The 23,949-nt window shown below is 44.0% G+C and overlaps 1 protein-coding gene across 6 annotated transcripts in view; it reads left to right on the top strand.

Moving 5' to 3' along the window:
* Positions 1-23,949, top strand: part of actn1 (actinin, alpha 1) — a 219,544-nt gene that overhangs the window by 91,660 nt on the left and 103,935 nt on the right. For all 6 annotated transcript variants that reach the window (XM_060828843.1, XM_060828840.1, XM_060828842.1 and 3 more), the window contains exons 2-3: positions 2,673-2,787; positions 4,115-4,234. In XM_060828843.1, the coding sequence (XP_060684826.1) occupies positions 2,673-2,787; positions 4,115-4,234 (235 nt within the window). The remainder of the gene's footprint in view (positions 1-2,672; positions 2,788-4,114; positions 4,235-23,949) is intronic.

Here is a 23,949-nt window from a genome sequence, read left to right as displayed (position 1 = left end):
TGATGAAGGAGCGTCGCTCAGAAAGCTAGTGTGCTCCCAATTGAACCTGTTGGACTATAACCTGGTGTTGTGTAACTTTTAACTTTGTACACCACAGTCCAACACCGGCATCTCCAAATCACGACTATCTATCAATAGGTGTCTTGTCCAGTAAAAACAAAAGACGATCTAGGGAGGAAACAGTGAATCAGAAGACCAGAAGGAAGACTGCAAATAAGACTGTGTGTGGACTTAATTTCAAGTCAGTCATTGTGTTATTAGAACTGCATATTGATTGAATTGTGTTCAGTAAAAGGGATAGTGGTTAGTTAGGGGACAGAGTGTTCAGTTTGTTAATTTTGTGTTCACTATGAGAGTTAAGAAAATAAATTATTATTTTTCTTTAAATAGTGGAAATTAGGAATTCTCTTTCACTCATACACTTTAATAGATTACAGGGTGAGGTGTTTGGTTTTAATTAACACAGGGGTTCAACCTCCACATTGTAACGACTTGCTCAGTCTACAGAACACTATCACATTGGTCTCAAAGTTGATGTGTTGGCCATGACCCTTCTGATTGCTGGGGTGTTGATGAGTCATCTGTGTAAAATTGAAATGTAGCTATTGAGTGCTCACCTCTCTTCCCCACCCCTCAAACTCCCCTCCCCCTCCCTGAGTTCTTGTGTACACTGTTTTTATGTACAGGCTGACAGCATTCAACTCTTAATTTTCTTTGTCACTATCAAATAGTGCTGTCCCACTGGCTGAGCCATGCCAGTTTCCTGGGGTAGGAAGAGCTTCCATCAGCTAGGAGCCAGTAGACCCAAAGCTGCACCGTTGCGTCACTGCCAGAGAACCTAAGTCTTTCCTTTATAATATCACTCGGTGTAATTGAGATTTACAGCATAGGAAAACAGCTCTTTGGGCCATGCTGTCCGTGCCAGCCAAATCAAACCACCTGTCTATTCAAATCCGATTCTCCAGCACTTAGACCATGGCCTTCTGTGCCTTAGCATTGCGCGTGCACACCTAACTCTGTAGTTCAATGTTATAAGGTTTTCTGCCTTCACCACCCTTACAGGCAGTGAGTTCCAGATTCCCACCACTGTCTGGGTGGCAAAGACTTTCCTCGCATCCCTTCTAAACCTTCTGCCCCTTTTCCTTAAATCTACTCCCCAAGTCATTGATCCCTTTGCCAAGGGGAAGAGTTATTTCCTGTCCACCCTATATGTGCCCCTCCTAATTTTATGCATCTCAATCATGTGCCCCCTCAATCTCTTCTAATCCAAGGGAAACAGCTCCAGTCTGTCCAATCTCTCTCACTGTCTCACCAGCACGGGTACAGATGATGCATAAAAATAAAATTGTTATTTTTCTTTAAATAGTGGAAATTGGGTTTTTATATGAAGCTGATTTCAGCTTCCAACTGCAAAGAAAGAATGAAGGAAGACTAACTAGCTAACTAGCTCCAGAGAGAAGAAATCTCTTTTCATCTTATCTCAAATGGGAAAACCCCCAATTCTTTTAAAACTGTCTCCTCGTGTTCTATATTCCTGTATGCTGGTGAACTTTGGTTCTACCCATGACAGTTTGCAACTCATCCAAAATGCCTTTGCCATACTTTATATTAATGGGACTTCTACACAAAACAAAATCATGCAATGAGATGCTATAACATCGGAAAACATTCCACTTCACCAAAGTCAAGGTGGCCAAAAATTGAGGCAGCTGAGGAATTTTACTCCTGACAATTTGGTCATACCTTGTGCATATAAAACTCTGAATTTCCAATAATTTTAAGAGCAATATAAATAATTATAATGTGGAAACTTGGCTCTAAGAAGACAAATAATGGGCAGTATCAGTTATTTGACATTGAACTAAGAGTATCTGTAAAAGCGAGCTTTTTTTCTGTGGCCGAACACTTTAACTCTCTCTCCCACTGTGCTGAGGGCATGCATGTCCTGGGCCTCCACCAGACTCCAGTCATCCAACATCTGTAAGAAGAATGCTTCATCTTCCACCTTGGGACCCTCCAACCACATGGGATCAATGTTGATTTTCACCAGTTTCCTCATTTCGCGCCCCGCTCCCCCCACCTCCCCCCTCCCCGCCAAACCGGATCCAACCACCCTCTTGAACTGTCCCACCTGTCTTCCCACCTATCCACTCCACCCTCCTCTCCGACCTATCAACATCACCTCCCAGTTTCACCTGCCTATCACATTCCCAGCTATCCTGTGTCTCTCTCTGTCTCTCTCTGTCTCTCACTGTCTCTCTCGTGCATGCACACACACATATATCTCTCAGCCCTCTTAGCTCACAAGCCTGATTCCTGATGAAGAATTTGTGCTTGAAATGTCGATTCTTCTGCTTCTCGGATGCTGCCTGACCTGCTGTGCTTTTCCAGCACCACACTTTTTGACTCTGATATAAGTTTATCTATTTTAGATAATCTACTGAGAAAAGTAAGTTTAGAATTTAAAGAAATGTCACGAATCCCCAAATGATCAATTAAAGGCTATTTTTCAAAGAATTCGCAGAAGTGGCTGTTTTTCAAAAAGGCGCAGTTCACTAATATGTGTAATTCTCACCTGTGATTCTTCAGTGTGGAAGCCACTTAAGTGCAAAGCTCTTTCTCTCTGAATATAATATTTCTTCTTAACTCTAAGATTGCAATTGTATTTACAGACTTTCACAGCCTGGTGTAACTCTCATCTCCGCAAGGCAGGAACACAGATTGAGAATATTGAAGAGGATTTTAGAGATGGACTCAAACTCATGCTTCTCCTTGAGGTTATTTCTGGTAGGTTTGTAATTTGTTTATTGTTTAGTGTCAGTGTACACACTCATGTCATCTACATAAAGATCAGTAAAGCTGGGCGTACCAAGCTTTTCCAGATACTGACATCATATTTATCGTGTCTTTCTGTCTCTTGGAACTTCTAAAAGTTTACTGTTGGTGTTTATTAAGGCATTCGATCAAAGAATCCTATGTTAGCGCCTACTGATCATAGAGGATGTGTCCTCTATGATAACTTAACAAATTCAATATCTGTTCTTGGATTTTACCTGAATGCCTTGTACTGTCAGCACTGATTGGCATTCTGAATTCATGAAAGCTTATCGCTGATCTTGCTGCAGTTCTGTTGCAGGTAGACTCCCTTTCAAGCTGTTGTTTCACAGTATTCTGATGAGATGTTGTTTAAAGTGGGAGCAGCTGCTTGTGGTCTTTGGGGAGTTGCAATGTTTTTCACTTGTGTGTGCTGAACTTCCTTTGAGGGGAAAGTCACTTTGAAATCTGAGTGGAGTTTAATGTATTATGAGTGATCATATAACCATAGTGGGCGGTGAGGGGGGTAGCTGTGGTAAAGCCTACTGTTCTATTTAATATTTAAGGTTACTTACTTTTACAAGAGCAACAGTGCCTTTCAACGTTGTCAAAGAATTGTTAAAGAAAATAGGGCAATGGGACAAGTCAGGAAAGATGACTATAAGCTCAGCCAAAGGGAGAAGTTTAAAGAGCATCTTCCGCTTTGGGAGCCTCTAACCACACTGGATCGATGTGGATTTCACCAATTCCACCCCCCCCCCACCCCAACCTTGTCTCAGATCCAACCTTCTAACTCAACACCGCCCTCCTGACCTGTCCTATCTGTCCATCTTCCTTCCCACCTATCTATTCCATCCTCTTGAAAGAGGAGAGCAGGGTAGAAGGGCAGAGAGTGTCATAAAGAGAATTCCAGAACTCGGGTGCCAATGGGGGTCATTTATAAAACTTGCTCACTGTCCAGTGGCCAGAACCGGAGAACTGCACAGATCTCCGAGGGGTGTAAAATTGAAGGCAATTGTAAAGACATGAAGGGATGAGGCCGGGGATGGATTTGAAAGTGCAGATGGGTGAAATAGAGAGGCAGGATGAGACAGGAAAGAATATGCGTCCCAGACCCATACAAGCTGGCTTCATGCTGACAAATGAAATCTACAACTCCACATTTGTGTTGCCGAGGTGTTTGAGATTTGAATCATGTTGCCCGGTGCACAGGATCGGGAAGAGTAAGGTGGAAGGATCATGTTTACTTGGCAGAGTATTATTTCATCACTATAATGTTATTTTTATTTTTCATGATTAGGTGAACGCTTGCCCAAACCAGAAAGAGGGAAGATGCGTGTACATAAAATATCGAATGTCAACAAAGCCCTGGATTTTATCGCCAGCAAGGGGGTCAAACTTGTTTCAATTGGAGCTGAAGGTAGGACCATAAAGAGTAGACCAGTGGATCCTGATCTATAGTCAAGTCAAAGCGTTGTCTTGATTTGTCAAAGTAGAGAGGAGCCTTGCTACTCTGAATCAAACTCCTGTTGTCCCAGCGAGTCAAGTGTTTGTCATAATCTGATCACTGGTTCTGAAGAGAAAATATTTTCTTTTACCTCCACTACTGTCATACTTCAGTTTAGCTAATATTAGGTTGGGGAGGAAGAGTGAAGAAGATTTTAGGCTGGAACTTGCCTCTGAAACTTGTGCAGCATCTGTGGAGAGTTACCCTTCTTCAGAACTGTTTTGTAGTGGGGAGGGACCCGAAAGGTCTGTGCTGTCTCTCCGCAGGTGCTGCCAGATCTGCCGAGTTTTCCCAGCAATTTCTGATTTATTTGCGCCGTGAAGAGAGAATTCTGCCTAAATGTTAGCATGCCAACCTGTTTGTTTCTCAGTATTGTTATCATACTTAGTCGACAAAGTAGACTGGGGTGTTGACATAGGCATTGGTGCTATCTGGGCTCTTGTACACGCTGTTGGGATTTTGTTGGTTTTCCTCGTTGTCTGGGATAAGAAGTGTTCAGATATTTTCTCGGCTCTTGAAAAACGCAGACACATGGGCCCTTTTATTTGGATGACTAGCGTACCTTTCGCTGTTTGCATCATTCGTCACATTTTAACAGCATACGAAGAAACAGTGAGAATTGATTCATTAGAGTCTACACTTCTGTTGCGCCTTGTAATATTTTAATGTATTTTTGTAAAATTGCTGACTGCTGAGGCTGTGGAACTGTGATGATTATAATCCACTGATGGTGATTTGATGGGGATTGCCGGTACCTCAGTTACTATCTGATAGAAATCCTTGAGTAACTAACTGTTCAAGTGACAGGACTGTTGTAAACTCCCAACTCGTGGGGTCCCTCTCAGTCTGGTCTAATTATGTATGGACCTACTGATCCACTTCCTTCAACTTTGAGGGAATCCTGTTTTGATTTTGTCTCCCAATCTGTCATAGGTATAAGCAAGTGCCAAGGAATGTTTTTATAACACACACTGAGTTACTTCAGAATAGGAGTCGTCTTGAGGTATGGAGCTAAACAGTGCACAGACATTTAAATGGATGTTGCACTGGGTAAGCTAAGTCCTTATTCCTGTCACAACCCATGGATTTGTAATGTCCCTGTCATGACCTCAGCGCAAAATGCTTCACAGTAGTCTGAGTTGTAACATAGGGAAATGCTGCAGCAAGCTGACACTGAGACAGTAACCAGCTCATCTCATAATTTTTGCTCGTGTAAGGTCCAAGTTAAATATTGTCCAGGACCCTGAGTGTAATTCCCCAGCTGTTCTCTAAGTATGACTAAAGGGATTTTTACATCCATCTACAGAGGCTAACTGCATCATGGTTTAATGTTTCATTTGACAGAGTGGCATTCCCTCGGAATTGCACTTGATGTGCGAACATTGATCACAGACTCCAGTGTGTGGAGTGAGTTGTGAGAGTAAGGCAAGGCCATTCAGTCATCGAGAGTGTGCAGCTGATCTGTACCTGAACTGCCCTCATTTTGCAACCCCTCATCCCCTTGCCGACTAACAACAGACCACAAACTCCCAAGGCTAGGCCTCAATGATTTCCTTCAATAGTGTCTTTTGATGAAGGAAGAATTAAATTTCACTTATATAACATCATTTTGTAATACACTGGATATTCCAATGTGCTCTACTGCTGAGAAAATGGTGTCTTTGCTATAAGATATACACTTTGGCAATCAGTTTGTGACAGTGCGATACAATGAACAGTAATGATATAAATGATATTTTTTTTGTAGTGTGAGTGAGGAATGGGAAAAATGAGGAATTCCTGAGAGAACCTTCAACCTCAACCGGAACCCAGAGTCTCTTTCTGAAAATATTTTATGCTCCTCCAAAGGGACATTGTATCTTGGACAAAAGACGACGGCACACTGATCGTGCAATGTTCCTTCAGGTGTCAGCTCAGACAAACTTCCTCAAGAGGTCTAGTGAGGTTTACCCTCATGATCTGCTGTCAGTGAGGTGTAAGAGGAGGAACCTTCAAACTCCTGAGACCTTTTATTGAAAGAGGCCAATGGACATATTGAGACCCAGATCTACTCAGAGTGGGAGTGGACACCTCTGACACCCCACTTCCATGTCCCGTGATCTTTGTGAAGGCCTCAGAACTCTGAAATGAGCTGCCAGAGGAAGTGGTGGAGGCTGGTATAGTTGTGACATTTAAAACTCATCTGGGGTGGGTATATGAATAAGAAGGGTTTAGAGGGATATGGGCTAAGTGCTGGAAAATGGGACTTGATTGGGCTGGGATATCTGGTTGGCATGGATGAGTTGGATCAAAGGGTCTGTTTCCATCCTGTACATCTATGAACTTGCCCCTGTGCTTCTGAACAAACTGATTAATATCATTGAAGGCTTATTAGGAGCTCACCTCTTCCTGGAAGCATCCAGCGATGAGCAGCTTTCTACCAGAGGCAGGAACGTACCAGGTCTTGGGAGGCCAGAAAATCCTCACAGGGTGAGTGGTGTGGCCTGCCCCTTCCTGAAGTTCATGTTGCAGCAGCCATGGAGCGCAGAATAGGATTAATAACTTTGCTAGTTCAGAGAGTATTTTCCCCTTCCCATGGCATCGTGGGGCAGCCTGACCAGTGGGCAAAGCTGCATCGACTATTCCTCTGGAAGTGAGGCTATTGGAGATGAGGAGCGCTGACCTCAGAGGGGAGGGCAAAAAACCAGGAGGCCACCGGAGAGGAGCCCAAAGGAGGAGGAGACGTTATTCCGAGTATTGATCGACAGCCAGTACCCAAGGGCGCTAAGACTTACTCTCTTTGGGTAGGAGGTCCCAGTAATCAGTACCCTCATTAGGGCACAGCTCTGTGGCGCCTCAGGGAGGTTTGTACAGTGGGAGGACATTCAGGTGGGGGGTGGCCTCTTTAAGGCTGGCCGACCATCACCTTCACAACTGAGCTCCATGGGCTCAGAGTGGACGGGGTCCAGTGCTTGGACTGTGCTAGGTGTCAGTCACTGTGTTAGCCTGCCTTGCTGTCAGAGACACTGCCCTCGTGAACTTTTGAGGGACCAGCTGGCTGAGGGGAGAAGCCGGAGGTAAAAGAACAGGAAGGAATTGGGAAGGAGAGGGAGATGGCACTGAGTGCTACATGTTGAATGGCCTCTCTCTTTTCTTCGAAAGAGATCCTGCCTCCTGTTGTGAGGGTGGGGTGATCTGTTCCTCAGTTGTCCCACATTGGGACAGGCTTTCTCAAAGACACATGCCTCTGGCTGCCGTGTGCATCTGCACGAGGCCCCAGCTGTATCTGAGCCACCCCTGTTCCTTCCCTACCAGCTTTAATTGGACAGGAAATCTATCTCCATTTCAATGCAAGTCTTTTCTCCTTGTCCTCGTCCCCCTCCCACACCCACCCTCCCCCTCACTTCCCTCAATGGAACTCCAGCCATTTTTCCACTAAAGTCTGGTTTCTGCTACAAACCGACCCAGCTGATGATTCCTGCCTGTCAAAAGTTCAGTGCCTGGACTTCTCCAGCTTTTAACGTATTAAAACATCCCGAGGGATTACACAGGAGCTTTGTCAACTGACCTTTGACACCGAGGGCACACACTTGAGCTGTGCAAGCAGGGGAAGTAGAGCAGGCATTTCTCTCTGTGCACTTCGTCATCAGATATGCAGCAGTTCACGAGTGTGTGTGTGTGTGAACAATATTTGGTGTTTCGGCATTCCTGCTTTGCTTGAATTAGTCCTCTGTGAGTTGTGAATACAAATATTTTCTCTCTGTGGTGAGAATTATCTGGAAAGCTATCCATGTTGAAAACAGCATTATTGATAGGATCTTTCTGAGATTATAATCCTCAATACAGTTCATTTTAGTCTCTTCCCAGTGCAGGTTGGATTGTCCTGATTTCTGTTTGTACAGGCCGTGATCAAAGTTGTTTCCCATTTGTTAACACATTTTTCTCATCATGCCTCCACCTCTCACCATTTGGGCTCATCACTTGAGAGCCACAGCGTGCCAGCAGCCAAACTGAATATATTTAGGGCAATGTTATATTCTGTTTTTAATGTCCCTTTATATAAAGGGTATTTTGTTGTAGATAAATCCATCCTATATCACTTACTTTCCTCCATTTTGCAATCTCTATCCCCCCCCCCCCACCCCCTCCCCCCAAATAGAGTCATACAGATATACAGCATGGAAACAGACCCTTCGGTGCAATCAATCCATGCTGCCCAGATATTCTGATCTAATCTAGTCCCAGTTGCCAGCACTTGGCCCATGTCTCTCTAAACCCTTTCTATTAATATACCCATCCAGATGCCTTTTAAATGTTGTATTTGTACCAGCCCCCTCCACTTCCTCTGGCAGCTCATTCAGATTCCTGAAGAAGGGCTTATGCCCGAAACGTTGAATCTCCTGTTCCTTGGATGCTGCCTGACCTCCTGCGCTTTTCCAGCAACACATTTTCAGCTCTAATCTCCAGCATCTGCAGACCTCACTTTCTCCTCCAGCTCATTCTATACACTGATCACCCTCCGCGTGAAAACGTTTCCCCTTAGGTCCCCTTCATGTCTTTCCCCTCTCGCCCCAAACCCATGCCCTGTAGTTTTGGATTCCCGTCCACCCATCCAATCCATGCCCCTCATGATTTTATAAACCTCTAGAAGGTCATCCCTCAGCCTCTGACACTCCAGGGAAAACAGCCCCAGCCTATTCAGCCTCTCATCTCTTAATCTCAATGGTGTTTGAAAAAAATGTTTCTGCCTTAAGTTTAATGCTGCCCTTATCACATTTAAAACACAACGATAATAACAAGTGAGAACTATGTGAAAAAAGGCATTCCTGTGCTCCTTGCCTTTCCCTCCTTAACTTGTATCTTACTTTTATTTCTATTCTTTAAACTTTTCTGCTTGCTTTGTTTCTCTCTCTCTCTCTCTCTCTCTCTCTCTCTCTCTCTCTCTCCCCCCCCCCCCCCCCCCCCCCCCCCCCATATTCTGTGCAGATAATGAACCTCTAGAATAACACTGACAGCGATGCGTAGACACATCAAGCAGAGACCCCAAGTGATCATGTATAGACTGCAGCGAAGGAGTCTGTCTGAGTTCTTCCTGAAGTGAATGTATGATGGTGGCCATTGTGAAGACCAAAACTGTCTGTACCTGCCAGGTATGCATGGGACCTTCATTCCCTTGCTCAAGCTTTAGATACATGCATTTACAGGCTAGTGAGGGGTGGGACTGATGCCAAGGGACTTTGACTTCCCTCCAGATGCCTCTCCTGCCCAAGACTGAGGGAGCTGTTTCTGCATACTGACAGGGCAGAGGGGCAACTACATATGAACTACACCAGGGATTGTTACCTCGGGAGGTACCTGCCACATCATTTCTCCATACACAGGACCCAAATTCAATCTTAACCTCGGCAATGCTAGTACAGTGGCTGTGTTATATTGGCCCAACATCTGGCAAGGAAGTAATGACCGAAGAAGAAATATCAGGGATGAGAAGATTGTCTTTCATTATGAGATCTTGACATGGTCAATCTAACCTTTCGGATCTTTATCAGACTGTTCATCTGAAATCCTGCTCTCCAGCCCCCTTGATGTGCTGGGGGTATTCTCCATGATCCATGCCATGTTCAAGATCTCTGTAGCCTTGAATTTTTATGTATTGCTATCCATGCTGCCCGTCATTATCTCCTGCAGCCCCCATAATGGCTTTATCCTCAGCTCCTTAACATTTGGATACGTAGGGCTCACAGATACATCGTCCTGCGCATATGGAACCAGCACTGAGAATCGTAGAACCCCTAGTGTGGGAGCAGGCTATTTAGCCTATCAAGTCCACACCAACTCACTGAAGAGCATCCCACCCAGACATCTCTTTCCCTCCCTCAACGCCCCCCCCCCAAATCCTATCCCTATAACCCTGAATTTCCCATGACCAATCCACCTAACCTGCACATTTTCAGGGTGTGTGAGGAAGCCAGAGCACCCATAGGAAACAATCGCAGACATTGGGAGCATCTGTAACCTCCACGCAGACAGTCACCTGAAGGTGGAATTGAACCAGGTCCCTGGTGCTGTGAGGCAGCAGTGCTAACCACTGAGCCATTGTGCTGCCTTGTCACCAGTGTTGGTGAGCTTTGCGTTTGAAGTGTTCTTGCAGTAGTGTCTTTCAGTTTCTGTTTTAATTCCCTCAAATGAATGTGTTCAAGCAGAAAACCATGGAGACAGATCTCCCGGCCCTCCATTTGTATTGTGCGAAGGTTTCTTTTGCGAGACTACTTTGGCATGAGAAGGTGATTGTAAATATTTCATTTGGTTCATTCACTTTCCTTCTCTGTCACTGGGGTGCCTGGGATGAAATGATTCTTCCTTCTCTAGTTTTCAGATGAATACATCCTGCCACGATCACCTTTGCATCAATAAGTGATGAGATGTGAGTTCATTCAGCATCATTGTTGCTTGGAGCAGCTCGTTCAGAAATGAGGGAATACAGGACCATGTGGATCTGACTTGTTTCCAACCTGGTACACTGCACATTCTTGGAGCAGTTGTAGTTTGTCATATGTTGCATTAGCTGCTGACCTCTTGTTCCACGAGCAGTTATTAACTGGATTTGTTGGAAATGCATTCAGCCAGGTAGTGTCTTTGCAGCCACTTGTCTGGTCCTCTCCAAATGTCTCCTATCTAATCCTACTGTCCGGACCCGCCTCACTTGTTTTCACTGTGTTTGAGCAGTTCGGGTGGAACAAAATAAATGTACGTTTTCTTCATATGCAAAGGGGAAACTTTACTGACCCTTCAGCAAAATGTTAATCTTTTAATGCTGTGAGTTCCTAGAATCTGTTTTTATAATGTGGTTAGTTGTTTGTACTGAGGTGGGGCTAGCAGTGAGCGGATTTTAATGAACACCCTGCATAGTGCTTCGACCCCTTTTCTAAAGGTACTGCGTGGTCATCTTCCCAGAGGCATTCTCTCAGGAGTGAGGATGAATTCTTTCCACTGTGATTTGATTGGTTCTGAGGTGGCTGGTAACTTCCCCAGCACGATCTAGAGATCCTGCCTTGTATGGGACTGATGGTTTGGATATCGCTGGCTGGTTTGCTGTTCATGTACTCCACTCCGATGCCTTGACTTCCCCTCTTCATGTTTCCGATGAACTCTGTCAATGTGCACGGTATCATCAAGAATGAGTCTTATCTGCCACCCTGTCCTATCAGCTGGCTTCCTCCAACACACGGTGGCTCACTTAAGAGTGGGGGCATCCATGCCCAAGCTCCCAACCTGCAATGGTGATGTTCCTCTACAAGGGCCCGATGAGTCATTCCTCATTTGGTGAGTCATGACTTCATTTGGAAGCATGGAAGAGGACTGTTCATGTTTTAGAGCATGCTCGCATCACCCTGACCACCACACTGTCTCAATAAAGCAATGAGATAATTTAAAAGCAGTTTGTACTGAGATGTTAGCAGGGTCTGTGCACTGATTGATTGATTGTACATAGAATGTGCACATGACCTGTCTCCAGGAGAATCTGAAGTGAGTCACCTCCACATACTTCATTCAATTGGCTATTCTACACTTGACCAATTTCCACCTATGTTAAGAGGGTAGCCAATCTCCATCCTGTTACACAGTCATGCAGCACTGGTCTGCCTCATCCATGCTGACCAGGTTTCCTTCTGCATCTGGCCCATATCCCTCAAAACCTTGTCTATGCATGTACCTGTCTAAATGTTGTTTCAATATTGTAGCTGTACCCACATCTACTGCTTCTTCTGGTAGTTCATTCCATATATGAACCACCCACTGTATGAAAAGGCTGGCTCTCAGGTCCCTTATAAATCATTCTCCATTTTAAACTTTCACCCTCCTGTCTTGGACTCCCCCACCCTACAGAAAAGACCTTGATTATTCACCCTATCCATGCCCCTTTATAAAGCTCTATAAGGTCACCTTTTAACCTCCTTTTACTCCAGTGAAAAAAAAAGTCCCAACCCCTCCTTTGTAATCCAAACCTTCCAGCCCCAATAACACCCTTGTAAATTTTTTCTGTGCCCTTTCCAATTTATTAATATCCTTCCGAGAGCGGGGTGACCAGTTCAGTCCCAGTACCTGACCAATGTCAGTGAGTTCATCCCAACTCAGGGAGGGCTCGGGTGAATTGCTGTTGGGTTCAGAAAAATCCCGCTTTTTGTTTTTTTTTTCTCTCTCGACCTCAAAATTCCCTTTTGGAATTCGGTTGAGCAAAGGATGGGATTGGACTGTGTTGCTCAGTCAGCCAACCTTTATCCCAGTGAGTTCACCTCAAATTGGAACAGCTTCACGTGATCCCCGGAGAGAGTCGTAGCCTTGAGGGGCTGGCTTGGGGGTTGGGGGGGGGGGAGGTGAACATCTGAGTCTTTTCTAAAAGGTGCTGCCAGCTACAGCTCCGAACAACCAGATTTCACATTGATCTTGGCTCCGTCTCGTCTTGTCTTAAGTCACGCTGCTCTGCTGCAGAGTCAGATGGCTCAGCAGTTTTTGCAACCTTTTTAAAGCAGGGGAATTCCCTGAAAAGATTGACCAAGTCCTGGGGGAAACTACTTCCTCCACTCCTCGATGTGAAGTATCAGCTGTAATCTTCTGCACTTAAAAATCCGTTTAATCACCTACAGCAATAGGCCTGACAGTGCTGGTATCAGATAGTACTGAAAATGGACACATACAGTGCCTGTTTCCAAACCGCACCCCAGACTGAACCCCTGATTTCCCCTGGGTTTGGTCTCTAACTTTTTCTCAAATTGTGAAGCAGTAAATAAGACGTGCGACAAAACGTTTTATGAATTATAGGTACATAATAGCTGCCCAAACAAAGATGAGTTTTCACTGAAGATGCTCATTATTTTTCTGGGCAGTGAGATCTCTGATGAACTCTGGGACAGACAATATTATGATCGATGGAAAGGGCACTTCAGTTGCATGCATCTTTGGAAATTTTAAAGGACATTAGTTTGACTTGTGTGATTTTTATAGTTTCATTGTTTTAAATCCACTAACATAGTTTTTATTTAATGCTTAATCAGTCAGATTTTTGTGAAGGTCATTTTTCTCTTGCATTGTTAATTACACAAATAGTCATTTGGCTGTCTAGGACTTGAGTATTGCTGAGTATTCAACTATATTATCTTGCACCCTCAGAATAATTTGCAGGAATACCAAGTGAAAATGACCTTTTTGGAGATATTTTCTAATTAACCTTTTAAGAGATGTTATTATACAGCTCTGCAATGGGTGAGACTTAAAACTGGATCTCCTGGCTCAAAGGCAGGGACAATACCCCTCCACCACAAGAGCTTTCAACCTTTTTATTGACTGTGTGATAGAAAATGGTGATTGATCTGATTTGATTAGATTAGATTAGATTACTTACAGTGTGGAAACAGGCCCTTCGGCCCAACAAGTCCACACCGACCCGCCAAAGCGCAACCCACCCAGATCCATTCTCCTACATTTACCTCTACCCTAACATTACAGGCAATTTAGCATGACCAATTCATCTAACCTGCACGTTTTTGGACTGTGGGAGGAAACCGGAGCACCCGGAGGAAACCCACGCAGACACAAGGAGAATGTGCAAAACTCCACACAGTCAGTCGTCTGAGGTGGGAATTGAAACCGGGTCTCTGGCGCTGTGAGGCAGCAGTGCTAACCACTGTGCCATGGTGAATGCATCAGTTAGATGATGACCGACCATTAACTGCCAAGCCTTGGATAACTTTAACGGGCGGTTTGATTCTGATTGATCAAGGCATTACCTGGAGAAATGAGCCAGAGTGTGATGTGTCACTTATTTTGTTGTGTTGCCCAGTATTGGTACATGTTCTTTCTGTTAAAATCAGGTACCTTGGACATTAAGGCATGCAGCTTCCTATAGGCACAACTGTGCCACACTGCAAGCTCAACTAACAATCTTAAATTAGTTGTTAGTCCTTAACACATTCAAGATTATTTAGCAAATTAGATTAGATTAGACTTACAGTGTGGAAACAGGCCCTTCGGCCCAACAAGTCCACACCGACCCGCCGAAGCGCAACCCACCCATACCCCTACATTTACCCCTTACCTAACACTACGGGCAATTTAGTTTAGCCAATTCACCTAACCCGCACATCTTTGGACTGTGGGAGGAAACCGGAGCACCCGGAGGAAACCCACGCAGACACGGGGAGAACGTGCAAACTCCACACAGTCAGTCGCCTGAGTCGGGAATTGAACCCGGGTCTACAGGCGCTGTGAGGCAGCAGTGCTAACCACTGTGCCACCGTGCCGCCCATAAATGTCCAATCACAGAATCATGTCTCGTGTTGGACACTGTGCTTTGAGTTTTGCAAGCGTCATTTGGTTGGATACAGTCAAAGATATGATCCACCAGGTTATGGGTTGTGTGGCCTACATATCTGGCATCATACTGGAACTGAAATTCAGCTAACACATGAGTTATTTGTGTGATCGGCAGCAATTTTTTGTTTTGGTTTTGATAGCAACATTCTGACAGTAGCAAACACTACTTGTGTCGCTACTGCCTATTAGCAATATGTAAAACAGCTAGCTTCACTTGTGTTTTTTTTCAAACTTCAAAGATATTTTATCCTTCTAGGGTAATCTGCGGTAGACTTGGGCACTTTTCAGGACCAGATGTGATGGCCTTAGACCCACCAGTCTCCTGCAAATTGGCTTTGACTTTACCTGATGAATGCAAGTCCAGAAACTTTGACACAATATGCCTTTTTTAAAAAGCAATGTTGTTTATTTATTTAAAGCTTGTTTGTTAATTAACAAATGATGACCAACAATGAATTTGCAGATACTGTTGGAGCCTGCTGATTTTTAACTGTACTGGAAAGTGAGGTGAAGCATGTGATGGCTTTAGGCACGTGGTAATGCAAAAAATATGTTTGAAGGTGAATGCAGAGATATGATGAGATCCATCCTTCCTGCTTTTTGTTGGTGACTTAAGCTTTGAATAAGAGTTTTTTTTTAGCACTAAAGAAATGAATAACAGTAATGGCAATGAAGAGGCCTTGTCATTTCTCGTATACTAGCACTTACCTTGTCCTTGAAGTAGCTTTCATAATGAGGGCAATTGTATCTGGAAATAAGTATCTTTTAAATGTTGACGGCCATTTTGTTTCTCATTCACCATGACCCTTCCTCACCTCTACCCTCACACGTTCAACTCCTCACCAACTCATTTAGAGAAGAGTCAAGGCCAAAATCCTAGTCACACATTGTCTACCTGAATCTGCCCTGCAAAGTAAGTAGTTAAATTAGCATATCAAAAATGTGTGTAATCATCTGAGTGAGGACATTTGCGTGTTCAGATGAAACTCCTCTTAGAGCTTCGAATGCTTGCAATTACATTGTATCTTTAGCATACAGAGGCATGGTCAGACAGTCACCTGAGGAGACAGCAGAACGGATTTGGTCAAAAGCATGAGGTAGTTGCTTTTCAGGAGCATCCTTGAGGAAGAGTGAAAGATTGAGTTACAGTTTAGTGAGGAAACTGCAGCCCTTGAGGCTTAGTCAACTACAGCCGATGACAGAGGGCTAAAGGTCCAGGTATGCAAGGCTTCAGAATTGGAAGAAGCAGGGTGGCCATGCACAAGTCTTCCTGCTTTTTGTGTGTGTGTGTGTGTGTGTGTGTGTGTGTGTGTGTGTGTGTGTGTGTGTGTGTGTGTGTGTGTAAAATGTTGTAATATGCCCATGCAATTGGAGTTACATTGACTGGGCAAGTGCATGATATAGATGTTAAGGAGGGATAAGTCCAGAGAACTGGAGGCAAAGATGAACATTTTAAGATTTTGGCATTATTTTGAAAATGTAGAAAGTTACAGAAACCAGAGGAGATGAATGTGAAATGATTGCTGACTACTGTTCTGTTAACTGCAAAGGATGTGCCTGCTCTTTGACTTTAGCTGCTTCACTAATGGCAGTTCCTAGCAGTGCTACCTGCATACACGCAATACTGACATTTCCTCCTTATAGCTCTGGGATGCTGTAATGTACAACACACTTCTTTACACAGACTCCTAGGGAGCATTTAGTAATCCAGCAATGTTTTGGACATATTCTCATCCTGGTTAACAGGGAGAGCAGGAAATGAGCTGGTGTGAACTCTCCCTGCAATTATTGTCACTCGATAGTCTTAAGTTTGTGCCCAAAACAATATTAGATGGATCATCCACTCATTTGGAGATAGGGTTGAGCAGACAGTTCTGAAGGCAGATTGAGGTATGATGTTCAGTGCATCGAGAATGCTTGACACATCCTATGTGAATCTTGTCTCTTTAGAGTTTTGCAAAAAGGAAAGTCTGCGCTCAGTTTGTGTGAGAATTAAAAAAAATTTTTTTTTACTTCTGACTTTGAATCCTGCCAAAGTCCATTTGCAGCAGTGTCTGAGCCACCTGCCCGCGTTTATTTGTTTCACCAGGGTCGCTCCGATATCACCCACAAGTGACCTTCCTTCATCTGAGAGTATAAAATTTGACTGTTGGAGGGCTGCTTGACTGAGGGGTGAATTGCAGCCTGACCTGATCAACGTCTGTCCTTCTCACCACCATTTCCCTGGTCTTTCTGGTATCCTCCCACCAGCCAGTGACCACCTTCCTGCTATCACTCGCCTGTCAGCATGGGGTTTAGATGCTGATCTGATCTGTGGGACCTCTCTGATGTCCTGCTGTCAGCCGTTACCACGCCTCGTTGGCTGGCAGCTCCTATTGTGCTGAATTTCCGCCTCCAGAGTCCTTAATCCCAAGAATGAATAAACGCCAGCCACTTGTACAGGTGGGTTTTCCATATACGAGGTGACATGGGACTTCCACCAGCTCTCAAGCCTCCATTAGATACTACCATTTATCTGCAACATCTCACCCTCTCAGCTAGTCACCAGCTGGTTAAGTCTACATTTGTAACACTGTCAACTATATGGAATTGTTAGGGTCCATAATTGATGATGTAACCTGGATCCCATCTGCTGCATGTTAGTTGCTATTTCCTTCAAGAGACGAAACTTACGGACTTAACATTGGTTCCCACATTCGCCAGCTCTCTCGCCAGAAAAGCAACTCAAAAGCAGCATGGAAAGGCAAAGACAAACCATTCTCCGTCCACACTCCTCTGTGTTACTGTTTATCTGTGAAGGAGTTCTACCTTTACATGAGCACGGCAAAGTACAACACAACTAGCACCTCAAATAGCACCTTGGGTTTTGTAGGCAAGAAATGGTCGTGATTTTGTCCACTAATTCACTGAAGTGGTAATGGTCACTCAGGTCCATTTCAAGAAGCAAATCTGGTATCCTTCCTCAGTCTGGCGTAGCTGTGACTCCAGACCCATATCAATGGTTGATTTTCAACTGCCCTCTGAAATGGCTGAGCAAGCCATTCAGATCAAGGACAATTAGAGGTGGGCAACATCACATGAGAGAATATCTTTTTGAAAAATGCTAATAAAACAACAGTTTGAGTGTCTATCAGTTGAACTATTCTTTTCACATTAATGTTATAACAGGATTTGATGTAATGTCCTATTTTTCAAAGATCCTTAGGCATTTTAGACCAAACTTTTATGGCAAGCAATGTCCTATTTCTGATGGACATCGCCGTTCTTCAACCCGCTGTTTTTATCTTGGAGCTGTTCTGTCCTTTAACCAAGTTTCTCAAGTCATTTTCTGTTCAGAATGGCTTAGTTTGCAGGTTAATGCCACTGTGCAGTGGGACAATATCAGTCAGTAATATTTGGCTATGATCTCCTATTTTAATTGATTGCAGTGAATACTTTATTGCAGTTGATGGGAATCAGCCCTGCTGTCAATAAAAGTGTGGTTCTGTTGGGGACATTAGGTCATATTAAGTCACATCCTGTATAGGAGCCATACATCCGCAGATACAGTAATACTTGCCAAACCTGGAAATCCAAATGTGATACGCTTCCCTTGACTACCTCCTTTAAAAACAGATTGCTGTATTCCACTACACTCTTACTGTGGGCTTGCATTGCTTCATACTGATGAAGGTCTTCTGCCTGAAATATCGATTCTCCTGCTCCTCTGATGCGTCCTGACCGGCTGTGTTTTTCCAGCAGCACAGTGTCGACTCTGAACTCTGATCTCCAGCATCTGCAGTCCTCACTTTCTCTCCCAGCTTGCATTGCTTCCCAGACTAGATAGATAGTTAATAAGTTCCTCTATTGAGTGGTATATAGATGAGCTCACTTATATTGTGTTATACACAACATAGAGTCATAGAGTCTTGATTTAGTAGGAGCATTCAGTGGGTCTTTGGATGAAAAATCATGCCGAATCGCCTCCTGCAGGCCAGAGCAATGATTCTATACCATTGCTGAAGAGGAATAGGGAGTTACTCCGATGTTCTCCTCTTCCAATGCCATCAAAAGCAAATAAGTGTGGGGCTCACTGGAGCCAGTCTGGGATAGAAAGCAGGAAACTGTTGACTAGTTAAACAAACATCTAACCATTGTGAAAATTTTGTGATCCATTATTAGGCAGAGGGGTGTCAGGACCTTCAGATAAGAATATTACAATTAGATGGAATCAACTTGGCTTTACGAAAGGGAAGCCAATTGTTGTAAATTTATTAGGGTTCTTTGGAGGATGTATCCAGGGTAGAGAAAAGCGGGCCAGTAGATGTTGTGTTCAGATTTGCAGAACACATTTGAACGAGATGCCCTATAAAAGGTGACAGCAAGAGATAACAACTCATTGGACCAGATTTTCTGAGGAGGCTTGGAAACCCCATTTCCAACCCTGATCAGGAAAGAGAATATGTTCTGGTCAGTTCTGTCCTTGAATTTCCTGGACTGGAACCTTATATTAAAACCAGTAGAGACAAATTCAGGAATGCTCATAGTCAGTAATGGAATGGATTAGTCTGGAAATGATGGCGTCTACTTCGAATGTGAGGATGCTGTTTGCTGTTGTGTATGTGCCCTGCAATCAGATAGATGGCTGTTGAAGTAGGTCAGGTTATTGTTGAACTAGGATTGGGCAGAAGTGGGTATGGAGGGGGCTGTTATTTAGGGGATTAAAGTGACAAATAGGTGAGAGGTTGGGCCCAACAAGGTGACGTGCATGTCCCTAGTGAGGGGGAGGGGTGTGCGGGTGAGTTGCCAGGTCAGAGTTTGGGGAACGGCTAGGTTACACTGTCAGGTTGAGGAGGTGGGAAGTACAGGTCTGGCAGGGTCAGGTCAGCATGGTTAGTTTCAGATCTTTGAGGAGTGTGTGTTGGCAGGATTGTTACTTGAGGGATAGGGATGTGGAGTGAGGTGCAGGGTCATTGAGTCAGGAGGTCAATTTAATAGATTACCAGAAATTTGTCCAAGTCTTTAGTCCTCCAATGTTTCCTGGTTCACTGTGAAGCTGAAGCAAGTTGAAACCCTGTGAAATCTGGCTCTTCACTCTCAATCAGCAAGTTTTCCAGAAGGTTCCAGATGCTGAGTAAAGGCCCCAATGAAATTTCATTGCCTCGATGATTCCAGGGGAGTCAGCTGCAGGGTCCTGATGAGTAACTCTAGTCTGTGTCGTCAAACTAACTCTCCATCCTTCAGAATCTCTGAGCTGATCTATTGAGGGTGATGTGTTAGTGTGGAGTGACTATTGGCGAACTAAGAGAATCTGGATAAATGGGCCACCCTCTGGTTGGCAAAGTGTAACTAATAGGGTTCCACGGGAATGGGTGTTCCTAACCTGAGTATTTGTATTCTGCTTTAATGAGTTGGGTGAAGGAACTGACCATATTGCAGCTATATTTGGCAGCTGTAATGGGAAAGGCAGGGAAGTAAGTTTGGAGAAAGATGCAAAGTTTTCATAGGTATTGAGATGGGGAAACTGTGAGAGCAAACGGGGAAGGTGTTTCCCCTGGTGGGAGTGGTAAGAATGAGGGAGCAAACTTGAAATGTGGAGTGATACTGTTCAACAGTGTTGTCAGGAAGCAGCTCTTGACAGAAAAGGTTGTGAAAATCTGGAACTGGCCCTTTTTTTTCCTGATGAAGGGCTTATGCTCGAAACGTCGAATTCTCTATTCCTGAGTTGCTGCCCAACCTGCTGTGCTTTGACCAGCAACACATTTGCAGCTTCTTTTTAAAGCTGCAATGTAAGTTGAAAATTCAAAAATGAACTGATAATATTTCTTTAGACAAGGGTATTAAATGTCGACAACCAAGGCAGGAAGCTAGAATTGAGCCCATGACCAATTGTGACCTGTTTGAATGGAGGACCAAGTTTAAGAGGTTAAATAGACGATGACTCCTCTTTCACTCCAATGAAACAAGGTGGGGGGAGGAGGATTCATGTTACTGTAGATTCATAGAATGGTTCTAGCACCAAAGAAAGCCTTTCATGTCTCTTGTCAGGTCTCAGTGAGAACAACTCAACTGTGCCTTTACCCCGTAGTCCTACAAAAGTTTCCTATTTCAAGTAGTTGACCAATTCCCTTTGACAACCACAGTTGAATTTCCCTATACCACTGTCTCCGATTCGAACAACACTGCTTTTAAAGCATTTTTCCTGATCATACAGAGAGATCCCTGCTCAGGGATTTACACTGCAGGGATGTAGTGAACATTGAGCAGTGATGGACAGAGACCAGACACCAATTCAAATCCACTTTGGCTCATAGGGATACACCAGAAGGAAATGAAAGAGATCTTCGGAATGTTTCACTATTGTCTTTTTCCTGTCTGGTGTGCTCTGTCATCCATTAATTTTCCAAAATGGTCAAATTTCACCACAGCAACTCATATTTTTATTCATGTGTCATCATTGTGTAAAATGGAGCCTTGGGAGATTTTCCTTCTGATAGCTACAGCTTCACCTTTAGGGGGGAGGAGGGGGTGCTGAGATTCTGAACAGGTAATTGCTCATAAACAGCACTCACAGAAGTAGGTCAGCCTCTTCAGGACACTGTGTACTTTATCCTTCAGATTGTCATGACCGCGCAGACTGTAACAGTGCCCCAGGCCAATTTATCCGCAAGATTACTGAAACCCATATCAAATACATACGCCTGCAAATACAATTTCATAAAGTGTCATATTTTCAATATTATGATAGACGTGCACTTCCATGAACAGGCTAGTACTGTACTACCGATCTGAAAAGGTACATTATTTAACTGCTGCAGTTGACATCCGTCTAATCACAGCCTCCACTTAGAAATGTATTGACTGTGCTGTCAGTCTGCTGTCTTAAATTGGATGGGGGCCAAATCTCTTTTCCCAGGGATAGGTCATAATCCATTTGGTTTCCTATTGCAGACGCATGGGGCAAGCTGTACGGTTATTAGACAGATCATGACCCTCTGACCCCCCTGGTGTGCGTCAGCATCCACAATTCCATAGGCCTTTGAATTTCTTGCACAGCTCCTTGTGTATTGTCCAGCTTGCTGACTCATATAGGCAAGTGGATGGAATATAGAATTTTACTTGTTTTTGTCCAAGTTTGAATTTACCCGTTGTTAAGACATGTTTTAATCTTCACTGAATTTATTGCTAGCTGCTTCTATCCTTGTTCTGATTTTGGCAACTTGTCTGCCAACTTTTGACACCATTTAAGAATGAATTAATTAATTTTATTGTCACGTACTTAAATGAGGACAGTGACACGTTTACAAGTTGCCACTTACAGTGCTATCTTAGGTACAGCATTATTTACAGATTAGTTACAGTGTAACAATGTCACCAGCACACAGTGCCATCTTAGGTACAGAATATCTAGGTACAGTCCTCAGTTAGAGAATAGAAAATTGAATAAAGTTAAACTGGTTCCATCGTGAGAAAGTGAGGACTGCAGATGCTGGAGATCAGAGTTGAGAATGTCGTGCTGGAAAAGCGCAGTAGGTCAGGCAGCATCTGAGGAGGAGGGCTCTGCTGCTGTCTAACCTGCTGTGTTTTTCCAGCGCCACACTGTCAACTCTGGCTTCATAGTGACACCATCCACACTAATCTGAACTTTCTTTGGCACTTGGAAGAAATAAAGTAGGAGAGACATTGTGTACAAATACCCAAAAACAATCTAAAGTTCCAGATTATACTGAATGTAAGCTGTGGACTTGTCAGCAAACTGGCTGGCTTATTAAATCACGACACCAAGCCGAGAGGCGGAGAAACGCGACGGGTTTGCCTTGGGATTGTTGGTAGCTGTGGGACAAGAGTGAGTCAGGATCTGTCCGGGGTGGAGGGATGGGTTCAGACTGGAAGGCATTGCCTTGGTTTGCCCCTCGATCGGAGAGGGGGTGTGGATGACTGGGGAAGAGCATTTTACACCAACTAACTTTTTAAAAAAAAGAAAACATAACACTGAATTTCAACGGGTTTCCTTTCTGACAATCAATCGGTAGGGAGGTGCAAAAGAATGATTAATTGGCATTGGCAAGCTTGGAAAACCTTCCCAGGGTTCTGCGGATGTTGATAAGTGTCATGGCTCGGTGTGCAAAATGACTTGGCATGTGTTAGGGGTGATATCTCCAAATGCAGGCCGCGAGAAATGATGGGGAGGAAGTCTGACAGTCCAGGCCCTGAGCCCAGGCTGCTCTTGTTGTTGATTTAAGTGCTGATGCTCCTTGATCTTGATAGGAAGCAGTCCTGATGCCGCCAACAAACTGCTCTTCCCTCTCGCTGCCTGAGTCAAGTTTTTGTAAAGGAGAGGAAGTCCATTTCAATGGGTTATTGCGATTCCTTTTCACTCGAGTTGACTTACAATCGGGGAAAGAAATGGCGTTACACAGGCAAGATTGTCTCTTGAGACACTAAGTTCAAACTTCCAGGTATCCAATGTCCATGGGCCTAGCTTACATTCTTACTTTCTGACTTCCTGCATTTTCAGGACTTCCCAATCATCTCAACCTCCCATTTTAACCTGTTCATGGAGCAGTGCTCTGAAAGCTTGTACTTTCAAATAAACCTGTTGAACTATAACCTGGTGTTGTGTGATTTTTAACTTCACCCACAGAATGGCCGCTCTAACTTGACTGTAACATTGAATGTTTACAATGTTTGTTCACCAGTTTTAATGGCTGCATACTTTGTAGCTGAACTGTGGAACTGTTATTAGAGCCTCTGGGCCCTCATGCTGGAGTTTCGACAGCAGTGAGAGGACCTGTAAAATCATGAAAAATGGGAGCAGGAACAGGGTACACCATTCAATAAGATCATGGATAATCTGATTATGACCCTAATCCATGGTCTTGCCTGCGCTTTAGCTCAGTTTCGATGAAGATTCTGACTTGTCCTTGAGTATGAACAATGACCCAGCCTACGCTGCTCTTATTTGGCAGAGAATTCCAAAAACTAACAACCCTTTTTGGGAGGAAGCTTCTCCTCCTCTTCATCTTAAATGGGAGACACCTTTTGTTTTGAAACTGTGGCTGCAAGTTTCAAGTTGTCCCACAAGGAGAAACATCCTCTCAGCATCTACTCTGTCAAGTCTTGTGAGAATCTTGGAGAAGCACAGGATTGAGAGCCTCTGTGCAAACTTTCTCAGAAGGTGCAGGATGAACTTGGAGAATTCCTTGTGAAAGACCAGGAACTTTGGTCATGTGACCGGATTCCTGGCTGAACCTATTTCCGTTTCAGGAAGTAGTTTCAAAGTAACGATTGATTTGAGC

This window comes from Hemiscyllium ocellatum, chromosome 8, assembly GCF_020745735.1.
Source record: "Hemiscyllium ocellatum isolate sHemOce1 chromosome 8, sHemOce1.pat.X.cur, whole genome shotgun sequence".
In the NCBI taxonomy this organism is placed as follows: domain Eukaryota; kingdom Metazoa; phylum Chordata; class Chondrichthyes; order Orectolobiformes; family Hemiscylliidae; genus Hemiscyllium; species Hemiscyllium ocellatum.
Note: the sequence above shows the minus strand (reverse complement) of the source record. Positions and strands in the feature narration are given on the sequence as shown.